Source organism: Alligator sinensis, unplaced genomic scaffold (assembly GCF_000455745.1).
Source record: "Alligator sinensis unplaced genomic scaffold, ASM45574v1 scaffold159_1, whole genome shotgun sequence".
NCBI lineage: Eukaryota > Metazoa > Chordata > Crocodylia > Alligatoridae > Alligator > Alligator sinensis.
This window is the reverse complement of record NW_005842222.1, coordinates 540735-562074: the sequence shown is the minus strand read 5'-3', so window position 1 is coordinate 562074 and position 21340 is coordinate 540735. Positions and strand designations below refer to the sequence as shown.

The 21340-nt window shown below is 45.0% G+C and overlaps 1 protein-coding gene across 1 annotated transcript in view; it reads right to left on the bottom strand.

Moving 5' to 3' along the window:
• SV2C (synaptic vesicle glycoprotein 2C) overlaps nt 1-21340 on the bottom strand; it is a 197172-nt gene that overhangs the window by 4560 nt on the left and 171272 nt on the right. Inside the window, exons 8-10 of the mRNA XM_025208153.1 lie at nt 20285-20418; nt 15761-15964; nt 14890-15049 (exon numbers count right to left, since the gene is read on the bottom strand). Of these exons, the coding sequence (XP_025063938.1) occupies nt 14890-15049; nt 15761-15964; nt 20285-20418 (498 nt within the window). The remainder of the gene's footprint in view (nt 1-14889; nt 15050-15760; nt 15965-20284; nt 20419-21340) is intronic.

Below are 21340 nucleotides of genomic sequence, written 5' to 3'. Positions count from 1 at the left end.
TCTTAACAGCTCCGGGGGACCTGGGAACCGAGTAACACTCACGAAGATACAGCTGCTCCGTGGGAACGAATTCTTGAACCCGCGGAGCCTGAATCACTCCGGGGTCAAGGAACCGAGTTTATTAGAGTCCTCCACCGAGAACTCAAGCAGAGCTGTGCCTGGAAAGCTGACCAGCCTACACTGCGACCACCTTGGGTGTAAGTAAATAATCTTTTCAATCAACCATTACACCTCTGTGACTGATTCTAGCTCGAGCATACTATACCGCGCCGCGGTTTTCTCCAGCCCCGTGTGCCCGGGCTGCCGGCCACAGCCTGTGTGCACAAAGACGGGCCCCCGGCTCGCCCCGGCTCGCACATGGCGACCCAGACGGGATCGGGAGAGAGCTCGCACATGGCGATCCAGGCGGGATTGGGAGAGGGCCCGCACAGCTACAAGATTTGTTGCATGAAAAACAGAATAGTGTAGACTTGTGACTGTTGCTTTTGAAAGCCTTGAGACTCACTGTTTAACTGGAGAGACTGCAGAAGGCCTACAAAAGTTGCCTGAGAAGCCACTGATACCCTCTGAGACGTGCACCATGTAAGCACTTGCAGTACTGCCTTAGATAACAATAAAAATACTCCTGGATGGGAAACCTTAGGAAAAATGAAGGTTCAAACAAAAAGAGGACTGTGGGACCCTTGAGAACACTGTTGATAAAGAGCTGCCAAAAGCTACCGTATGAGAGACAGACAGCCTTTTCTTGGGAGTATGCTAAGAACAAGATACATTTTTCAGGACAGGTTACTTTGAAATGGGAGTCCAGTGATGCCAAATGAGGCATCAGAGTAGTTTTTGAATGAATTCAACTGGTTCAGGAAGGACCTGTTGGAAGAAGTGTATCTTTAGTGTAGCAGGAACCAGGGAGCATCACGTTGGAGGATGACTATCATAGTGAAAGTATTCCCAAAGTTCTTTGGCTTACCTGTCCTAATCAGAGGTTAGGGGGAGGTTACATTGGGTTGAAATTGCCCACCCAATCTAAAGTAAATCAGGGTAGGGGAGGGGTGGGTGGGATGGGAGGGATAGCAGGAGGGCTTGAGACTGGCAGGGTCTTTGGGGGTCCCTAGAGGGTCTCCGATCTCACAAAAACTCCCCAGACCTACCCAGCCTCCCTCACTCCCTGAGATGCTGCCGAACTGTCCTTGATCCTGCAAACTGCTCCTGGGGCCAGTTTGACCAGCATTCACCAGTCCTGGGAGACTTGATGGAAGTTGGGGTGGGGGGGAGGGGCAGGTAGATCAGGGGTTCTGGTGGCTCCATGGTGGGGTTGGCAGGATTGGGGGCACCAGGAGCAGCTTCTGGGATTGGGTGGTTTAGCAGGCTGAGGGGGAGGTGCTGGCTGGTCCCCAGGGAGGGGGGGTGATTGATGGGGGGGTCTAAAAATATCTTGGCACTGAGGTGGGAGCAGGTGGGCATGAATGCTGTGTGCCCCCAGAGGCTGGGGGGGGCATGGCGAGGTCTGGCAGGTGGCGATGGCGGTGGTAAGTGGTGAGCTCCAGCAGGTGGCTGCAGCACTGTTGGTAGTGGTGGTGGGGCTGTGCTGGGAATGTGTACAGAAGTTTTAGTTAATCATTTTTGCCAAACCTGAGCTAACTTAGACTACCTCCAAGGTAGGGTTAAATTAGATCAGGTCAGTCATTTTTTGATGGATCTAACCTGCCTCAAACTTCTGTACAGTTTGCACTTAGATTGATCTAACTACAGATCTAAGTGTAAGACCTACATGTGGGCAAACTAAGTTAGATTGGGTGGGTATTTTTAACATGATCTAACCTCCCTGAATGTCTGTACATATTCATAGACACATGCAATTGCTGTAGCTTCCTGTGGTGCTCTACAGCCAACATTTACCCAAAAGTTAATGAATCTTACTGGTAATAACTGACAAAACCAAAACCAAAATGTAATCTTTTTTCAGCACCAGGTTAGAGTATATGCACAACACCAACCAAAGTGTTAACAGAACTAACACTTGCATGTGACCAGACTCTGGAATAGACTCCCAGTGGGGGTGATGCAGGCACCTACCCTGGAGATCTTCAAAAGAGACTGCTGGATCACTTGACCCCAGCAGTTTCTCCTGCCCAGAGCAGGGAGGGCTGGACCTGATGATCTCATGAGGTCCCTTCCAGCCCTAAACTTCTGTGAATCTTCTGTAAAGAATAAATAGCTAACCAGCATATATACTCAAAAATGACCCCACAATGATTAGATTCTATATATGAAGAATTTACTAATTTGTTATAATTTTCCAGGTATAGAACCTAAGTATTGAAGGGTTGTCTTGAACCCTGTCCCCCCATTACAGCAGGGAAAGCAGTGGCGGGGGGGGAGGGGGAGGTCAGATGGCTCCCATGCCCTATGCCCCACTCACTTCTTCCTCTTGCAGCCTTCCTGCCTCCCTTGCACCTGCACTCCCCACACACAGCTCCCCACAGCCTCTGCCCCTCTGCCCCCCACTTCTCCAGTCTCTGCCTCTTCCTTCCCACAACTCTTCTCACATTCTGCCTCTTCCCCTCCCCCCCGCCTACCTGTCAGACACTGCTTGGGCTGCTCTGTCCCTGATCACAGCACGTGAAGCTCAGATCTTTCTTGGTCATGCAGCAGCATTGGTTGCTTTTGATTGGCCATGCAGGCAATGCAGCAGTATTGCCACTGCTGATTGGCTGGGCCAACAAGAGTTTCCATGTGTTCCCTGCCTGGGAGAGACCCCAGCTTGAGCTGAGCTGAAGCCCAGCTACATGTGACAGTAAGGGAGAAGGAATGGGGGGCAGAAGCTGTTGAGGTGAAGTAAAGGGCAGGGCAAGAGGCTGCTGTGACTCTGGCCCTGACCTGGGCCCAGGGCCAAAGTGAGAGCCACAGCAGCTGCCGGCTCCCCACCTCACTTGGTATGCAAATATAAGACAAGGGGCTTTCCCCCCCATGTTGCTTGGGTGGAAACACTGTCTTATATTCAAATAGATATGGTAATGCAAATTTAGACACAGATCTGGTTTAAAATCTTTGGAAAAGCAATGGTACAAAACATATGAGGATGCTTTACCAATACTAATAGCTGTTTTTATATTACCCTGTAAAGGTAAATCATTTCACAGATGCTATCTGCTAGCTGTAACAGGGTCCTGCATGCAATTTCCTGAGCATTCTGGAACATGTATTTTCACGTGCTGTGTTCTATACTAGAGTCTAACCTGGGACTGTTATCAAGTACATATATCCCAGATGTTTTTGCATTTTAATTTAGAAATTTTGTAAGACTTGGTCGTATATTTGAACAAAACTGATATAGTAAATATTCAGGTAGCAGGAAAAACCCCATTGAAGTGGCCTCCTCAATCTTTTGTGACCAGGTGGTGGTGTGTTTCTGATCTCATTAACACTGTCAAATTATCATGAAAGATAGGTGGGTAAGATTGTTAAAATAAGACCATTTTTTCATTGTTTTGACTGCTTTGAGGACACAAAGTGAACAGCCCAATAGTAAATTCAATCTTTTCTTATTAAGCTGCCTCCATATATAATTTTACGGTGAACACAACTCATATTTGGACCACAAGCAAGTTACATTTTCAAAGTAGCTGTCAAATGTTTGAAGAAATTAGTTCTCACTACCTCTACTTGAGGGGTGCTCCCTCCACTTCCAAGCACCTTGGGATATTTACTTCAATACTATAGGTCTGGATGTATAATTTTTGTGCATCAAAATCTCAGAAAGTAGTTATTTTCTGATGTTCAGGGAAGACAAATTCAGGCCCCCTGGGTTTAAAATACGAACATCTTTGCTACTGTTTCCCAAATTAACTAAATGCTTCCCAAATGAATACAACTCTTCACTGGACCCATATGCTCATTCCTGAGGGACTATAAAATATGTTATATAACATATTTGGCCCAATGCACAAGCACAACAGAGCACAAACTTTCCTTCCATCTTCACTGCACTCCTTGCTGCAATGTTTCAAGGAGTTACTGAAGTGTACCAAGACTCTCAGAATCATCCAAGAAACTTGGTGCATCATTTAACCCACCCCCCCCGTATGGATTGAGATGGAGAAGTGTAGAGTCATACCAATCATACCATCATACCAATTTGCACTCCAAAGGCACGACCAGATGAGCCCGCATGTGCCCCTTGCCACATCTCAAAGCAGTTTGAGATGCGGCTAGAGGCACGCTGGGAACAAAAAACGTTCCCCGCACTGCATATTTGCAGCGGGTGCTCAAAATTTGATACCTGGACATCCAGGTATCAAAATAAAACACAAGGGAAAAAAGCAGGACAGTAGGCAACCAGAGGCTCAGGTCCTGCAAAAGACACACTCTGGTAGCCAGCTAGAGCATCTCTGGCTGCCCCTTGCCCGGTGCTGAAGCACGCTGTCCCAGGCAAATAAGAGACTGGAGGTGGGGGCGGGGGACTGGAGCGGGGGGGCTGTAGGGGTGCGGGGTGGGGCTGCTCTGGAGGAGTGGGTCCCCCGCCTGCCCCCTGCATGGCCCACAGCCCCATCCCCCCTGCAGCAGCAGCCCATCGGGGCACTCAGGGCCCTCCTGGCAAAGCCATGCCACGATGTGGGGCAGCATAACTCAGCCCTGGCTGTCTGGCACCCGGCACTGTTTGTGCCAACTCACACTGGCCCGGCCTGGCCTGGCTCAGTGTGGTGCCCTACACCTTTGGGTAGCTCTAGGCCACTTGGACCGTCACCTGAAGCCCTGTGCTGCTCATGGGGACCACTTGTTGTGCCAGGCTGGATCCTACGTGCACAGGCCCCGCCTGCCGTCGGGCTGGGTCAGTTCCATGCATGCAGGACCCAGCCTGGCATGACACGCAGTCCCCACAAGTGGTGCAGGACCCCAAGTGATAGCCCAAGTGTCCCAGAGAAGCCCGAAGGTGCGCTGCACTGGGCCATACCCACGCAATGTGGTAGAGGCAGCACTGGGTGCCAGGCAGCCGGGGCCAAGCCATCCTGCCTCTGAGTGCCCTGATGGCACTGCTGCTGTGGGTGAGCTATGGGCCATATGTGGTGGTTGGAGCAGTGTGAGGGAGCTCTGTAGCCCCTGCAGGGGGGGCTCTAGGCCCTGCAGGGGGGAGGAGGGGGCTTTGGCCCCTGCAGGGGGCGTGTGGCGTTGACAAAGGAAAATGGCTTTCTGTAGTCAGAGTCCTACATGGAAAATGGCAGGAGTCCAAAGAGGCTAAAAATGCAGGGATTATCCAAATCTATAGATTGTCTGAGTGGTTTTGCTGGTTGCTGTGCATGCTCACCCGGAGGTCAGGTGCTCACATTACTAAAGTCATAACATTTGGCCATAGTGCTCCATTTCCTGTAGCCACAGCACCTAAATAATGTTTCCTCTTATAATCCAGCAGCACTGCCAGGGCCTCTGGCTGAAAAGCCAGGGATTTGCCAACCTGCTTGCCAGGCCCAGTGCAGGGTCCATCTACATCTTCACATAAAGATACAGAAAGCACTGTCATTACTGTCCTGATGAACACGATGAATGGTATTATGAAAAATAGGTTTTTCCCCCCAAGTGAACCATGACCAGTCTACTAATGTTCAAAACCAAAGCATTTCCAAGTTCCCTCCCTTCCAAACTGGGGCACCATTGGCCTTCAATGTAAAACTGCAAAATGTAATCCATAATTAGAACAAAAGATTTGCCTTTCTGTATCAGGCTACTGGTCCGTCATAGAAAATCATATAGTGAGCTGATAAATCTCTTAGAAGTAACCATTTCACCATCACATGTGTAAATAAAGAACTCAAGACAAAAAAAGACTATCCCAGTCCACATAAAGGGGGGCAAAAAAGCAAAGAAACCCTCTTGGCTGAGCAGGGAAATCCAGGAGAGCCTGGTGAGGAAAAAAGAGGCCTATAGGCTGTGGAAGCAGGGGGCAGTCACCAAGGAGGAGTTCACCTGCTTGGCTTGAGCCTGCAGGGAAGCAGTGAGGAGAGCCAAAGCGGAAATGAAGCTTAGGCTGGTGACAAAAGTCAAGGATAACAAAAAGTCATTTTTTAAGTACATAGGCAGCAAAAAGAAAGTACAGGATAATTTAGGACCACTTCAGGATGAACAAGGACAACTGGTAACAGATAGGATGGCTAAAGCAGAGATTCTAAATGAATTCTTTGCATCTGTGTTTCTGGACACGAATACGAATATGCTTCCCATTAGGACTTTAGACAAGCCCAGGATAGATACCAACCCACCAGCGGTTCATGCAGACCTAGTAAGGGGGGATCTGGAGGGGCTGAATGTATTTAAGTAAATAGGCCCTGATGATCTTCACCCTAGGGTACTTAGGGAATTAGCTGGAATCATAGCGGACCCTCTGGCACAACTGTTTGAGCACTCATGGTGCTCAGGACAACTCCCAGAGGATTTGAAAAGGGTCAATGTGGTCCCTATTTTCAAGAAAGGGAGAAAGGAGGAACCAGGTAACTATAGGCCAGTTAGCCTCACCTCCATTCTTGGCAAGACCTTTGAGAAAATAGTTAAAAATCACATTTGCGGGGGATCAGTGGGTAAAATAATGCTAAGGGGCAATCAGCATGGGTTCATAGCAGGCAGATCCTGCCTAACCAGAAGGGCCACTCGTATGGTTAAGGGCTTGCAGGCCAAGCCCTACGAGGAGAGACTAGAGAACCTGGACCTTTTCAGCCTCCGCAAGAGAAGGTTGAGAGGCGACCTTGTGGCTGCCTATAAGTTCATCACGGGGGCACAGAAGGGAATTGGGGAGGTTTTATTCACCAAGGCGCCCCCAGGGGTTACAAGAAATAATGGCTACAAGCTAACAGAGAGCAGATTTAGACTGGACATTAGGAAGAACTTCTTCACAGTTAGAGTGGCCAAGGTCTGGAACAGGCTCCCAAGGGAGGGGCTCTCCCCTACCCTGGGGGTCTTCAAGAGGAGGTTGGATATGCATCTAGCTGGGGTCATCTAGACCCAGCCCTCTTTCCTGCCTATGCAGGGGGTCGGACTCGATGATCTAGTGAGGTCCCTTCCGACCCTAACATCTATGAATCTATGAACCAACCTAGTTTCATTTTACGACCGGATCACAAAATGCTTGGATGAGGGAACAGAGGTAGATGTTGTTTACCTAGACTTTAAAAAGGCCTTTGACACAGTGTCACACCCAATTCTTATAGATAAACTAAAAAACTGTAGTGTAGATTATTACACAGTCTGGTGGGTGGAAAATTGGCTTATGGGACACACCCAGAGAGTGGTGGTAGACAGGTCGGCTTTTACCTGGAGACATGTAGGCAGCGGAGTCCCCCAAGGCTCTGTCCTGGAACCGGTACTATTCAATATTTTCATTAGTGACTTGGATGAGCACCCTCTCCAAGTTTGCTGATGACACAAAACTATGGGTGGAGGTAAACACACTAGAGGGCAGGGAGCAAATCCAAGTGGATTTGGACAGGCTGGGGAGGTGAGCAGAACAGAATAGGATGCAGTTTAACAAGGATAAGTATCATGCGTTGCACCTGGGGAGGAAGAATCATCAGTACTCCTACTCCTACAGTCTGGGAGGGACCATTCTAAGCAGCACAACCGCGGAAAGGGACCTCCGAGTCATAATCGACTCCAAAATGAACGTGAGTCACCAGTGTGATGAGGTAATAAGTAAAGCTAACCGCACTCTTTCTTGCATAAGTAGGTACATCACAAACAGGTCTAGGGAGGTGATACTTCCCCTCTATGCGGCATTGGTGAGGCCACAGCTGGAGTACTGCATCCAGTTTTGGTCACCGCACTTCAGGAGGGATGTGGATAACCTGGAAAGGGTTCAGAGGAGGGCCACTCGTCTGGTTAAAGGCCTACAGAAAAAACCCCTATGTGGACCAATTGGGAGACCTGAACCTCTTTAGCCTCCACAAGAGGAGGCTGAGAGGTGATCTTGTGGCTGGCTACAAACTCATCACTTAATATTTAAGTTAACTGGGGGGTCACCAGGAAGTGGGGGATACAATGTTTACCAGGGCGACAGTCAGGGTAACTAGAAATAATGGACACAAGTTAAAGAGAGCAAATTCAGGCTGGACATCAGGAAAAAGTTCTTTACAGTGCGGGTTGCCAAAATATGGAATAGGCTTCCAAGGGAGGTGGTGCTGTCCCCTTCCTTGGAGATATTCAAAAGGAGATTGGACAGACACCTGGCTGGGGTCATCTGACCCCAGCGCTCTTTCATGCCCAGGGCAGGGGGTCGGACTCGATGATCTAATAGGTCCCTTCCAACCCTAATAGCTATGAAACTATGAAACTATGAAATGAAGCTACAGTCAAAGTTATCCTATATTCTTACACCTTGACTTGCTAATGCTGAGGAGTAAGGAAGGATACACTGACAAATACCTTAAGTGTTAGATTCAATGAGTTAATAAAACTTAGGTGCTTTTATTTCATAATCCTTGAAAAAAATATTTCAGCTGAATTTATGTGACATCATCTGATGGACACAACAAATTCAAGGGAACAGATGGGAATGATCTGTATTATATTACATATGAATCCTTCTGAGATCACATCTGAAACAAAACATACAACAGTGGACTAAAAATAAACACTGCGTAGAAACACTTGAGAGTTGAGCTGTTTGGAAATTTTCCAGTGAAATAAAGTTTCCTTGAAATATTCCAGTTCATTAAGCTCAAATATTTTGGATTTGACAGGGTTTTTTGCTGAATCAAGGGCAAGGTTCAGAAGAATCCTGTGTGTTCATGAGTTAACAGATGCTGGAAGCTGTAAAGTCCATGCATTGGAGCAATCTGCAGATGAACCTGCCCTGAAGCCAGGCAGCTGGAAGATTTGGGATTGTCTGCCCAGGGACAAAAACAACTGATAGGCTGTGCCTTGGAGCTGGAGATCATGGGAACCCCTGGAAGCTGTTCAGTGAAACTGACGCTCTTTCAGATTTCTCACTGGAATTAGCAGTGAAAAATTAAGACCTTCCCTTTCACTGAACAGCTTTGGGTAGAGACAGAAGTGACAATTTTCACCTGATCTGGCTTTGACCAAACACAAGTGCATGGCTGCAGACAGCTTCAAAAATCACCAATTTGGTGAAAATCAATCCCTCATTGCATAAGGTATCAGGTAAAGACATTTCAAAATGTACCATCTTTTCTAACTTGTGTCTGTGGAGCTCCCAGCCTGTCGCTGTTTTCAGAATGGGAGGGGAGAAAGGGAGCGTAGGGAGTTGTCTTAGTTTTTTTAGTTTCCCCGCCCGGAGGGTGAGGCAGGTATATTGGAGCCCCCAATACACCTGAGGTGGGGGAGTCCAATTTACCTACCCCACCCTTCAGCAACATCTGGGGAGCCCCAAGAATGAGCTCCTTCTGCTGCCTTTCCCCCCTCCCATTCTGAAAACAGCAAGCACTAGCAGAGAGCCCTGGGCATTGCTATGGGAACCTGGCTGCAGGCTCCCAGCCCGCAGCTGGATTCCCCTCCCCCCTGGAACCAACACTGAACTTCTGTTTGGTCTGGGGTAACGCTGTAACTCAGAAGAACACTTTGCAGAAATTGTTCTGAGTTACAGCTGGGAGCTGCACTTCTGTCTGCACCCTTTAAGTTTCCTGGAAATTTTGAAAAATTTTGGTTTCACTCCTTGGTTTTCATTGCACCTAATAAAATCTGGAGGAGAATTTTTTCCCTGAGAACTAGAAATCCCAGGTCTTAGCCTGCTTTACTTTAGAGGGCTTTATCCAGGTAAATATATTGAAAAATGACAGTTGCCTGTTTTGCTGGGGGGGTGGGGGAGAGAGAACAGACCAGAGTACAAATACAATAATATAACTGGAAGGTTAAAAGGGGTAAAAGAACCATTTGAAGTAATTTTAACTCCTATGAATGAGGGAAGAGGAGAAAAGTCTAGTATGCATTTAGATCAGTCACGTACTTTGATAATTTTGTAAGGCCACTGATACTCTAGTGGTAGATGTGGAATACTTTTGCACCACTGAGCAGACTTTAGTATGATTTTCTAAGGAATCATAATCTTAGTAGTTAAGGAGTTAATTATTTTCGTTTGACCCCCATGAGGAAATAATCTACCTACTTTGAGGGCCGATCCACCACTGGCAAAGAAAGGGAGGAGGAGAGAAACCTGTGTAATAAAAAAGGCCAAACTGAGTCTTAGCAGAGTACAGGTGAACCATATCCACAGGATGGTAGTTGAAAATAAATGTCAGGAAGTTTATTGTGAATTGATAGCTGCAAAGTTATGACTAAGAGGAACAGGAAATTTCTCTTCTGACAGCCACAACAATAAAAAATAGGGCTTAAAATATCCTATGGATAATGTGTAAGATTCTTGGGGAGTTCCCAGGACTCACTGAGTTCTGACTGAGCAGTAGGAATCTGTCATTTTTCATTTATGACCAAACTCTTTGCACTTTTTTTCCAAATGTATTTGAAAAAAGCAGGGTATACCAATTTTATTTTATAGCACACCTTGCATTCTAGATTGTTAGGCCAAGACCAAAATCTAGATGTCTGGTAGCCATAGTGCAGTTAGTAGTTGGGCTCCTAGATTTAATCTGAAGGAAGCACAATGAAATGACTAGTTCTTATTCCAATGTATGTCCATTTTGAAGCAATCTTTAATTACCTTATTACATGCCATTTTTCCTCATATGACTGTGAATGCATTGTACTTTGGGGAAGAATCAGCACTGGGTTGTGAAGAAGATGGGGGTATGATGGACCTTTGTCTCACTTGTTGAAGAAGTTGTGAATGAGGCTGAGAAACGGAGAGGGAATGGTTTTATGGCTCATATTATCCTCGATTCAGTCATCAAGCTTCTATCTATACGATACTGGTTGAGTCACTTAGATCAGTTTTTCACACTTGGTCTGTTTTTGCATGTTCCTTGTTTTCTGGGTGTCCAAGTTCAGATTTTTAGAAGTGCTGAGAAGTCAAAACGGCAACCAAAGTTCACTTTGAACACATAAACTGCTTTAAATGTTAACTGCTCTGAAAGAGTAGATCCTCAAATTTGGTGTCTAAAATTGGTGGACGCTTGACAGTATTAGTTTAATCTCTGTGCTTTAGTTCCCCATGTGCTGTAAAGATGTTTAAATGATGTTTGTGAAGAAATATGAAACCATATTAACAGCACTGAAGAAAAGCTTGGTAGAAATTTCTGTAACAATTCTGTACTTAGTGCAGGATTGGGGTGGTGTACAGCAAATAATGCAGAAGTCTCACACTTCATGATGAAGGTAATAAAGAAATATACTGAATGCAGTATCCAATGCCTGAATGAGGCAGGAGTTCTTTTGTAAAAATAATACAGAAACATATATATGGACCACCATAATGCAGATGAACAGGAAGGCTGAACAAAGAAGTGGAGAGTGCCCCCACTACATCTATTTTATAGTTAGGGCATTCTCCTGGGAAGAAGGTGGCTGTTAAGGGTGGCTGTTCTCCTTGGAAGAGGGTGGCTGTTGATCAGGCTCTACTGCTGAGCTGAATTCAGTGCTGTCAGTATAAGTTAAACACTGTATTTCCTTTTCTATGAGTGTTGCCTCTTTAGGGACATAGGTAGAATTTAAGTGCCTCCCATGTACAATCTGCCTAAACTCAATTGTGATTTGGTTGTTAGGTGCCATGATACACCTCAGTGGTTTACCCAAATCATTTCTGAGCACATGCAGTAGCCATGTTGTAGATACCTAGGGAACTATGCCATCCAATATAGCAGTGCCTAATGAACTCAAGTGCATAATGAGTTTTGTGGCAGCTGGCACAAGGTCGCACAAGGTCTTTGGAACCGAGGTGCCTACACTCTTGCCAAGTCCAATTTAGGCACACAAAGAGTCACTTTGAATTTTGCCCAAGATTTCAACAGATCAAGGAAGATTTTCCAGATTGAATAGAAAATCTGGAGGCAGTACTTTTCTTTTTGCTTGAGCTAGGAAGCGCTTGAGAGTTCAAGTAACTATATTTCTAAGAAGAGTGGAAGAAAAAAGGCTTGAAATGTAGAATGCCTTGGGCCAGATCTTAACATTGATTGAGACTAACCAACAGCTTTTTAGACCCCATCTTCTGGCTGAACAACAGCCCAGAATAGTGCAGGGCTTTAAAGCTGACACTCAAAAAGTTACATTTATTGATTCCCCTTTTTACATTGTTATAAATTGGATTAATGAAGACTATTCTACAGCTAAACATCACTACTGTATTTCAAAGTCTGTGTTTAAGGCAGTAAAGAGGAACACAGTACTGTTAGAGCTACTGCCATTTATCACCTAGAACAGAAACTTCAGTTTGCTAATTAGATTTTTTAATATATCTGAAAACTTCTTGATACGGTCATATCTCCTACTTCAAATTCCTGACAGTCTCATTTGTTTTTGCAGCCAAACCAATCTGATAAGATTTTACAATGTATCTATGACAAAGATTGTGGGAAGATGAAGGCAAGGTTAAGAGTACTTATCCATAGTTTACACTGCACTGCATTATAAGGATGTTATAAATTATCCTGAACCCACGCACTAGAAAATGCTGTAAATTCACAATTATGAATAAACTTCAAAGAAATCCCAACATGTTGAAATGTGTAACTACAGTCAGTGCACCACAAAACCTTACCTCTAGTCCCATCGTGAAGAAGAAAAATGGAATGTGTCACTGTATAGCATGTACACTGATTCTTTTAAAAATGTATGTGGTCTACCCGATTGTTACAGAGCCAATATGGTCTTAAATAAAATGCTTGGAGTGCCTATCAGTGACTGCTGCTCCTAGCCACAGGGGCCGCACTGGAATCAAGGGCTCCAATGGGCCCTCAAGGCTGGGAGCTGCAGTAAGCTGCCACTCCCAGCCACAGGGATACATCAGAGTCTTTGACTCCAATATGCCTCTTGGCTGGGAACAATGGCAGATTGGGACTCCCAGCCACAGGGCTTCAGCTGGAGACAAAGGGTTCCACCATGCTCCTGTGGCTGAGAGCCCAGTCAGCTGATCTGGTACACCATGATCAGCTGAAGAGGTACACCATGAGCCCCCACATCTGGGAGCTGCAGATCAACTGCTGGGACTCCCTGCTGTGGGATCTTGCTACTTGCTGGTGCAGGGGAACCCAGGATCAGGATCCCAGGTTCCCCCAACACTGGCAATACGGCGTGATGGGATGTAATGCTCAGTCCCACTATCACGCCTCCTGCCATGGATGTGTGTCATGGCAGGAAGCGCGATTATGGGGATCATGCCTCAGATCCCACTGTGACTTTAACTTCATGTTTGCCAGGGGCCAGCAAACAGATGCTACTGATATCAATAGGTAGGGCTGACAAAGGCATTCTTGTGAGTATCTGCTCAGTAGCATACATCAGCAATAGCTTTATAAATGCAATTTCTACCCACCAGCCTTTTTATATGTAGACTATAAAACGATTTTTTTCTTGGATTGAGCCCTTGCTGAGAAATTTCATCTGAAAGTATACTTTTGTGGTGGAATTCTAGGCAGCTATTAGTCTATCAGCACGTATGTGCATGTGTGTAAATTACTGTAATGGGAAAACTAGGAAACCCTTTTCCATAGGTATGGTATGAGCAGAAACTACTATAAAGCAAGTATTACAATATAAACGCAATGTAAACACCCTACTAGTTATGCTAAAATTTAAAAGAAGTGGGATGGAACAATTACCAGTGCAGTTCTGTTTCTTTTTATTACTACTAACAAGAATGATGTTTTTTTTCTTCCACTAAAATTAACGAGTTTTACCATAGTTATTTTTCACTATTTGGCTTTAATAAAATATTTACCCCTATTACATTCAGGAATGTCAAGAAAATAGCTATCTGTAAAAGAAGGTTTATTGTAATTATACCATAAAACTTGGCTGGTGGGGTAACTATTACCAGTAAAGCACATCCATGAGGTATAATAAAAACACAGTAGTATAAAAATAGAGTGCTCTGGATTCATAAACAGTACAGTATAGTTATCTTGAGAGAGCCACCACAAAGGAGATGAACCGTGTAAAAAAAAGAAAATATTGGTAGTTTTAAAGATTTTTTTTGCTCAAGAAAAGAAAAAAAGTGAATGATATATAATCTTTTTTCTCCTAATGAATAGTAAAACTGCCAGCCAAATACCTAGGTGCATAGTCATCCTCCAAATCTTGGAAGAACAAGTATAGAATCAGTTACTTATAAGTTTCCGGGTATTTTTATTTTTTGTATTTGAAACTTCTGACACCCCCATTATGTGAAGTCTAGCAATGTGATGTTAGAAAAAATGTCCTTATGGTTTTTTTTACCTTAATTTTGAGTTTACTAAATTACAATACATTAAGTTCTTGTCCTTCTCGTCTCTTCATTTACATAAGATACATGGTCTATATTGCTCCATATCCCAGAGCTAAATGAGAAATATCTTTTAACAGCAATGCTTGCAGGAATCAAGTACTGTGGGACTTTCTTCAAGATCATGGAAAGGTGAGGAGCAGTGCTAGGGAGACTTCTTTGTACCTGATTAATGAAGAGATCATATAAACACCTGCTGACCTTGTGTACAAATCCTCCCAGGACTGATTAAACAGCTTGTGCGTACATCAGTATGCATTAACCTTTCCAAAAGATGCTATCAAATCCCAGAGTCAGTGATTCTATTACAGCATCCACATTATTTCAACCTCAAAAACAAATACACTTGTTTTAATATTTTGGATCAAATTCTGACCTTAGTTATACTAGGGTAAATCCAGAATCAGTTCACTAAAGTCAGCAGAATTACTATTGATGAACAGTCGTTTGAATGAGTGCAGCATTTGAACATACATTTTTGGAGACAACAACACTAGTACAGATACATTTGGATGTACCTTCTGTCTGTAGGATACAGTTCCACAGTAATGACATCCAGGGAGTTCCATGCTGAGATGGTGAGACCATTGTAGAGACACAGCATACCTATCATCATAGATTCACTGGTACCAAACCAAAGGAAAAAACAGCTAATTCCAGAGAGAACCATAGATCCACCTGTATGTAGGGCAGATACAAAAAAACAACAAAACAGGTTAATGTTTTTAAAGTGCCAGCCTTGCTTGTTTGGCATAGCAATGGCATTTACACACCAAGAAGACTAAATAGCTTACACTCTAAAATGGAACCAACTTTTTTTGGCAGCACTATGGTCCACTTTGCTAGTCATTACACAACATTAATTTATATGCTCTATTACTGAACAAGGCTGATTAAGCAGGACTATATATATGGCATTACTCATCGAAAATGAACATGATAAAGTATGTAGTTATTTAAGTAAATGAACATAAAATTGGTCATCAGAGATGGTTCATAGGAGATACACAATTTTCAATCTCCCCTGTAGTTTGCAAATGGAAACGAGCTTATGGCCTGCTATAAATAGCATTTGCTAATGGCAAGCCAGCCACTTGAGCACAGTTCCATTTCCTCCTAATGGGGGTGGGGAGAGGCCAATGGCAATCATTTTTGAAAACCCAGTGCAAGTGCTGAATAATTAAATACTTACCTCATTTTCATTCTGACACATTCCAATGTCTGGATTTGTAAAAGGCCCCTCGAAGTATATATTAATGAAATACCCATGTCATGGATTTCTTCTTACCTTTGTAAACTGCAAAGCCTCAAAGAGAAAACTTTTTTTGTCTACATTGCTTTCAGTTTGTTCTATTTCTTTTCCTCCCCATTTTAATGCACATCCCATACCTAGCATTGTTAAACGCCCAATTCTGTCCATGAGAAGAGCAGACACAATATTCCCTGGTAACACTGCCAAAGTTCCCAGGAAATTAACAAAGTAAATCCAATAGGCACTGTAGTCATCATCAAAGGCAATCTGACATCCCGTATTGTTGCGATCAAATGAACAGTTCACAAATTTACTGTCAATAAATTTATATTCCTCAAAATCTGTGGAAACAAGGAGAACAACAGCTAATACAGTCTCAGCTAACTCATACCATGACAAGTATGTGACATAAAACATTACAATCTTAGACAACCTTCATGAAAAATAGGAGCATAGATACTGGTTTGCTTTGTATATAATGGTGAGGGCAAGTTACTGCCGGTTATGTTTTTCTTTTACACACACACACACACACACACACACACACACACACACACACACACACGCCCCCCTTGTGGTAAATGCAGAGCTCTGAAAATAAGGAAAAGAGGCCTTAATGCAACATGCCACATAACAATGGGCTTCAAGTTTCATATGTACTGTACTGGACTGGGGCCTGGTATCATGAATACTGTAGATGGACAGATGAACAAATTACAAGCTTCTACTGCTTAGCATCATCCATGTCTCTCAGTCTAGCTCAGGAACAGACCTGTTATTCCAGACCTGGGTCTCACTTGAGCAGAGACTGCCAATCATGTTGTGGGGGGGTTGTGGTGAAAGCAAATTGAAAACCCAGGCGAGATATTTTATTTTGGAAGCAAAACATTTATTGGGCAGTTTTACTCTGCAAAAGTAGCAGTTTAGAATTCTGAGTGTGTCTGCTCTGGAATCTGAATGGAAATAAAACAAGGTTTTGCTAATTGGAAGCTCTGCAGACTCAGCCTAAGTATTATTTTTTCTTTTTTAATGGAACTAAAAAGAACCCAGAGCACTAGTGTCTGCTCCAGTTTACGGTCCACCCCCATTGCCATTTATTTCAAGAGCTACCATTCGAGGCCAGGGTAAACCAATACAATGATGGAGCTGCATTTTCATTTGCTAGGTTTTGAACCAGGAAGTGGACAGATTACCAGGGATCCTGGTTTTCTCTGATAAAAGACTTGCAAATTCTCTGATTAAGAACTCCAAAATCTGCAATTAAAATGAAACACCACTATGTATACAGGTATCAGTTGAATCAATGTTGTATTGATATATTTACATTTTAAAAGCAATTTGGAAACCTACCAGTGCCTCAGTCATTATAATAAAATATATTCTAAATACCTATACATTTTGGTGTTTGATTTGGGGTTTTATATCATGGAAAATCAGAGCTCCCCCTGCCCCCTTCACTCACCAGGACACAGATCCAGACCCCTCACTTCCAAGCCAGAGTCCCCAACCCTGCTGGTGCCCCTCACTCCCCAACAACAGCCCTCTGGCCCTATGCTGGTGCCCATCACTCCCTACCCACAGCCCCCCCACCCCTGTCAGTGCCCCTCACTCTCCACTTGCAGCCCTCCCACCCCTGCTGGTGCCCCTGACTCCCCACCCACAGTGACCCTGGCCCTGTCAGTGCCCCTCACTCCCCACCCATATCCCCTCACCCCCAGGCCTGCTGGAGGGTCCCCCAGCTGCCAGAGGTAGGGGGCCAGGGATCCAGCCCCCTGCCCCCTGCCCCCCGACACCAGTGCCTGAGCTCTGGCTACTGCCCACAGGAGACAGTGGATGCTGCAGCAAAGTGGAGTGCAGAGCCCAGGTCCCCCTCCCCCATGGGCAGCATGGCCGGAGCAGAGCCCATGGTGGGGCAGGTGCAGGCTGCCTGTTGCAGGCTTGGGCTCCACACTTTGCTGTCATCCCCCTGGGGCGTCTGTGGCCCGAGTGGGACCTGGCATAGCAGGGCAGAGCTGGGCGGGGTGGGGAAGCTCCTTGCTCCTTACTGCTGCAAGCTCTGTGCTACCCTGGCAAAGCACCCCTTGCCCACTCGGCAGCAGTGAGGAGCACAACTCTATGCCATAACCCCTTACTGCTGACAAATGGGCAGGGGGCATTTCACCATAGCAGGACAGGGACTGCAGCAGCAAGGAGCTTCCCTGCCCACCCCTGCTCTACCCTGCCATGCTAGGTCCCACCCACTGGGCTGTGGATGCCCTGGAGGAGGGCAGCTGGGCAGGGAGCCAAGCCTTCAGTGGGCAGCCTGCATCCAACCCCACCCCACACACAGTTCTCAGGGGCACATGTCCCCTCTGCTTCTTGCCAGAGTGTGTGGAGCGGCAGGGAGCCAGCCTCCATCCCGCCCCCTGCAGACCCATCCTACTCCTTGCCGTGGCCCTGCAGCAGTGCATTCTGGTCTCAGGCCCCAACCCCCACGCACTGCCCCAGCTGGACAGCAGCCTCAGCCCCAGCCCCAGCCACGGCCCTGCCCAACTCCCTCCCTCCCTATGGGGGCCTCAATCCCCTCCCCCCAAGACTTACCTGCAGGAGATGCTCTCTAGGCTGCCTGATGGCCATGTTTACTGGGGCTGTGTGAAGCTTCGGTCTCTGATTCAATTTGGTGGAGATTTGGCCTGATTCGGTGGCCGAATCTCCAAATCCGAATCAAATCAGGAGATCCTTGAATCTCTCTGAATCAAATCAGAACCCTCCAAATCAATTCAGAGTGATTTGGAAAGATTTGGTGATTTGGACATAGACACAGCTTTAAATGTTTTTTCTGCATATCTCTAGGTAGCAAGTGGCTCGTCAACACTGCAATGCTTGGGCAGATGGTGTGTCCCACAGGAGTGTGGGGGGCTCCGCAGTGCACTCAGCAGCAGACCCGGAAGTGGACCAGAAGCACTTCTGGTCCACTCCCGCATCCACCAGGGACTGTGCAGGGGATCCCCCCATGCTCCCTCTGGCTCGGGGACTGGTGCCTCCTGGGTCTGGGGGCAGCACCTGGGGTCCCCCTGCAACTGATCGTTGAGCCGGGGGAAGTGGTGGGGAGGGGCAGCCCCCCCCCCGCATGCTCCCCAGCGGACCTGGAAGTGGACCGGAAGTACTTCTGGTCCACTTTCAACTTTGCCACCGAGCATGTGGAGGGCTCCCCCACACTCCTGTGGGACACTCCATGCGCCCCAGCATCGCAGCGTTCATGAGCCACGCTGGTACCTCAAGGTATGTAGAAAAAACATTTAAAGCTGTATCTATGTCTGAATTGCTGATTCTCTAAATCAGCATCAGATCTTCAGATTCGGCCAAATTGAATCAGGAACAGTGATCTGAATTAATGAATCGAATCAATGTCCCTGATTTGGGCTGAATCCAAATCTGAATCAAATAGGGCCTGCTTCGCACACCCCTAATATTTATGTGTGCACAGGGAGCCCCCTGCCTGACTGCCCTCCTTCTACTCCCCCCAGCCCCTTGCAGGCTGCAACTCTGCCAGACTGCAGAGAGCTCTTTGTACACGTGGAAAATCTGCATATTTCTGTTAAAATGAGAAATCCACATTTTTCTCAGGTAAAAGGGAAAATATCCATTTTTCCATGGGAAACGGAAAACCCAGATCCCTGCAGATTATTAAGTGCAGATAATTTGTTAGCCCCCTAGTGTCCTCCAAAGTTCTCTCCTGACCAACATTCCATACATTTTCCTTCACTTGTTTCTCTTGCTCCTATCAGCCATAGGGTATTGAGTCATAGAATCATAGAAAATTAGGGTTGGAAGGGACCTCAGGAGATCATCTAGTCCAACCCGCTCCTCAAAGCAGGACTACCTCCAACTATATCATCCCAACCAAAGCTTTGTCTAGCTGGGTCTTAAAAACCACCAAAGATGAAGAGTCCATAACTTCTCTGGGTCATCTGTTCCAGTGCTTTATGACCCTCCTAGTGAGAAAGTTTTTCCTAATATCTAACCTAAACTTCCCTCGCTGCAACTTAAGACCATTGTTCCTTGTTCTGTCAGGAAGACCTTATCTCTAGCAAAGTCAGCTGGATGCTAATCCTAGTGAAAAACCACTAATTTCCTCTTGTAATGGTTATAGGAGCTGCTACAGAAAAGAGCTGCTAGTGGTTAAGCCCATTGAGGCAGATTATGATTGCATTTTCCCTAAATTCAACTGAACTAAATGGAATTACTTTGGATTTACCCCTGTAAAAATAAGACCAAAGCCTAGCCTCTGGAGCATTCCCAGCACGTACTGGTTTGGGTGCTGCTTGAGGAAAGAGAAGGAAAAAGTAAGTATGTGTTCTGAACTTAGATTCCCTCCCCTCAAACATGGTAGTGCATTGTATTTCACCCAACAGAAGCTAGTCACCTCTGGCCTGTATATTTATAAAGCTTTCATTCAGCCAAAAGAAACAAAGCTGTTTACTGCAACCAAAAGAGATGCTCACTATCTGAACTGATAGTAAGCATGTGATCATTTTTAAAAAGGGTGTGCTCCATTATTTTATCTTACATAACCTTATAAAAGGCAAGGCCTATCAGAAATAAGATTGATGTATTGAGACCAAAAAATGAAATGAGATGATGTAATTTGACAGTGATAATGATTTCTTTGTTTAGCATACCTGTGTTGTAGAACTTGGTATACATAAAAGTGCAGTTCCTGAAGTACGTGTTTATTGAAGTAACATCTTCAAATGTGCAGTTTTCAAAATGGAAATTTTGAAAGGTTACTGATTTAAATTTCATTGTAGTAAACCTGTCCAATACAAATAATTTCCATTAGTCTGTCTTCATGTATAATGAATAGAGAGACCCAACACATTCAGCTGTGTGGACTTACATTGATGCCCTTCACACTCCCCACCCATCCTTACTGGAAGGATAAGGCAGTGTCAGAAGCTGATTAGCTGATGCTATGCCATCATTTTTCAATATATTGATTTCCCAAAATACCATCTCCACTCAGCTGCTCAACATACAAAAGGATGTAATTTCTTTATCATCTTTAGTTACTAATTAATAAGATGACAGGATCAACACTAGTATAATAGACTAGTTAAGGCAGATTTAAATTGAATCTCACAGTTTTTGTAAATTTTGAGCTAGTCTCCAGAAATCTGGTCTCTTGGAACAAACAAACAATGGAGATTCCAACAGATTTTTAAAGAACCTTTACTTCTGCAGCTGAATGCTTTTGACCCTCTCTTCAGAGTTAGGCTCAAAAGCATTTGGGCCTACATGTTCGGAACATCGTTTGCCAACATTTTTAATGCGAGCATAGCATTGGACTGATATAATCACCATCATCATCCAGTTAGACAATGACCTGGCAACAGCAATTAGTATGCCCAGAAATTATACACAAGTATTTTTGTTCATACAGTTCTAAAATTGCATCTTTCTAATTAATGGTTCTTTTTATGTTCTTCCCACTCCTTAGTGAATGTCATTTAATTAATATAGGCTTTTGGGTACCATTGTCTATTAAATAGTATTATCTCCCAAGAATAATTATGTTAACATTTGTAGGCCATATGTACAACAGAATTCTTTGCCAGCCAGAAGTGCGATAACATATGATCTATGACTGACATAGCTGTTTTGACATAAAGCCCTAATGCAGATTCAGTTATGTTAGCAAAACTGGGGTTTTGCCAATACAGCTTATTTCACCATGA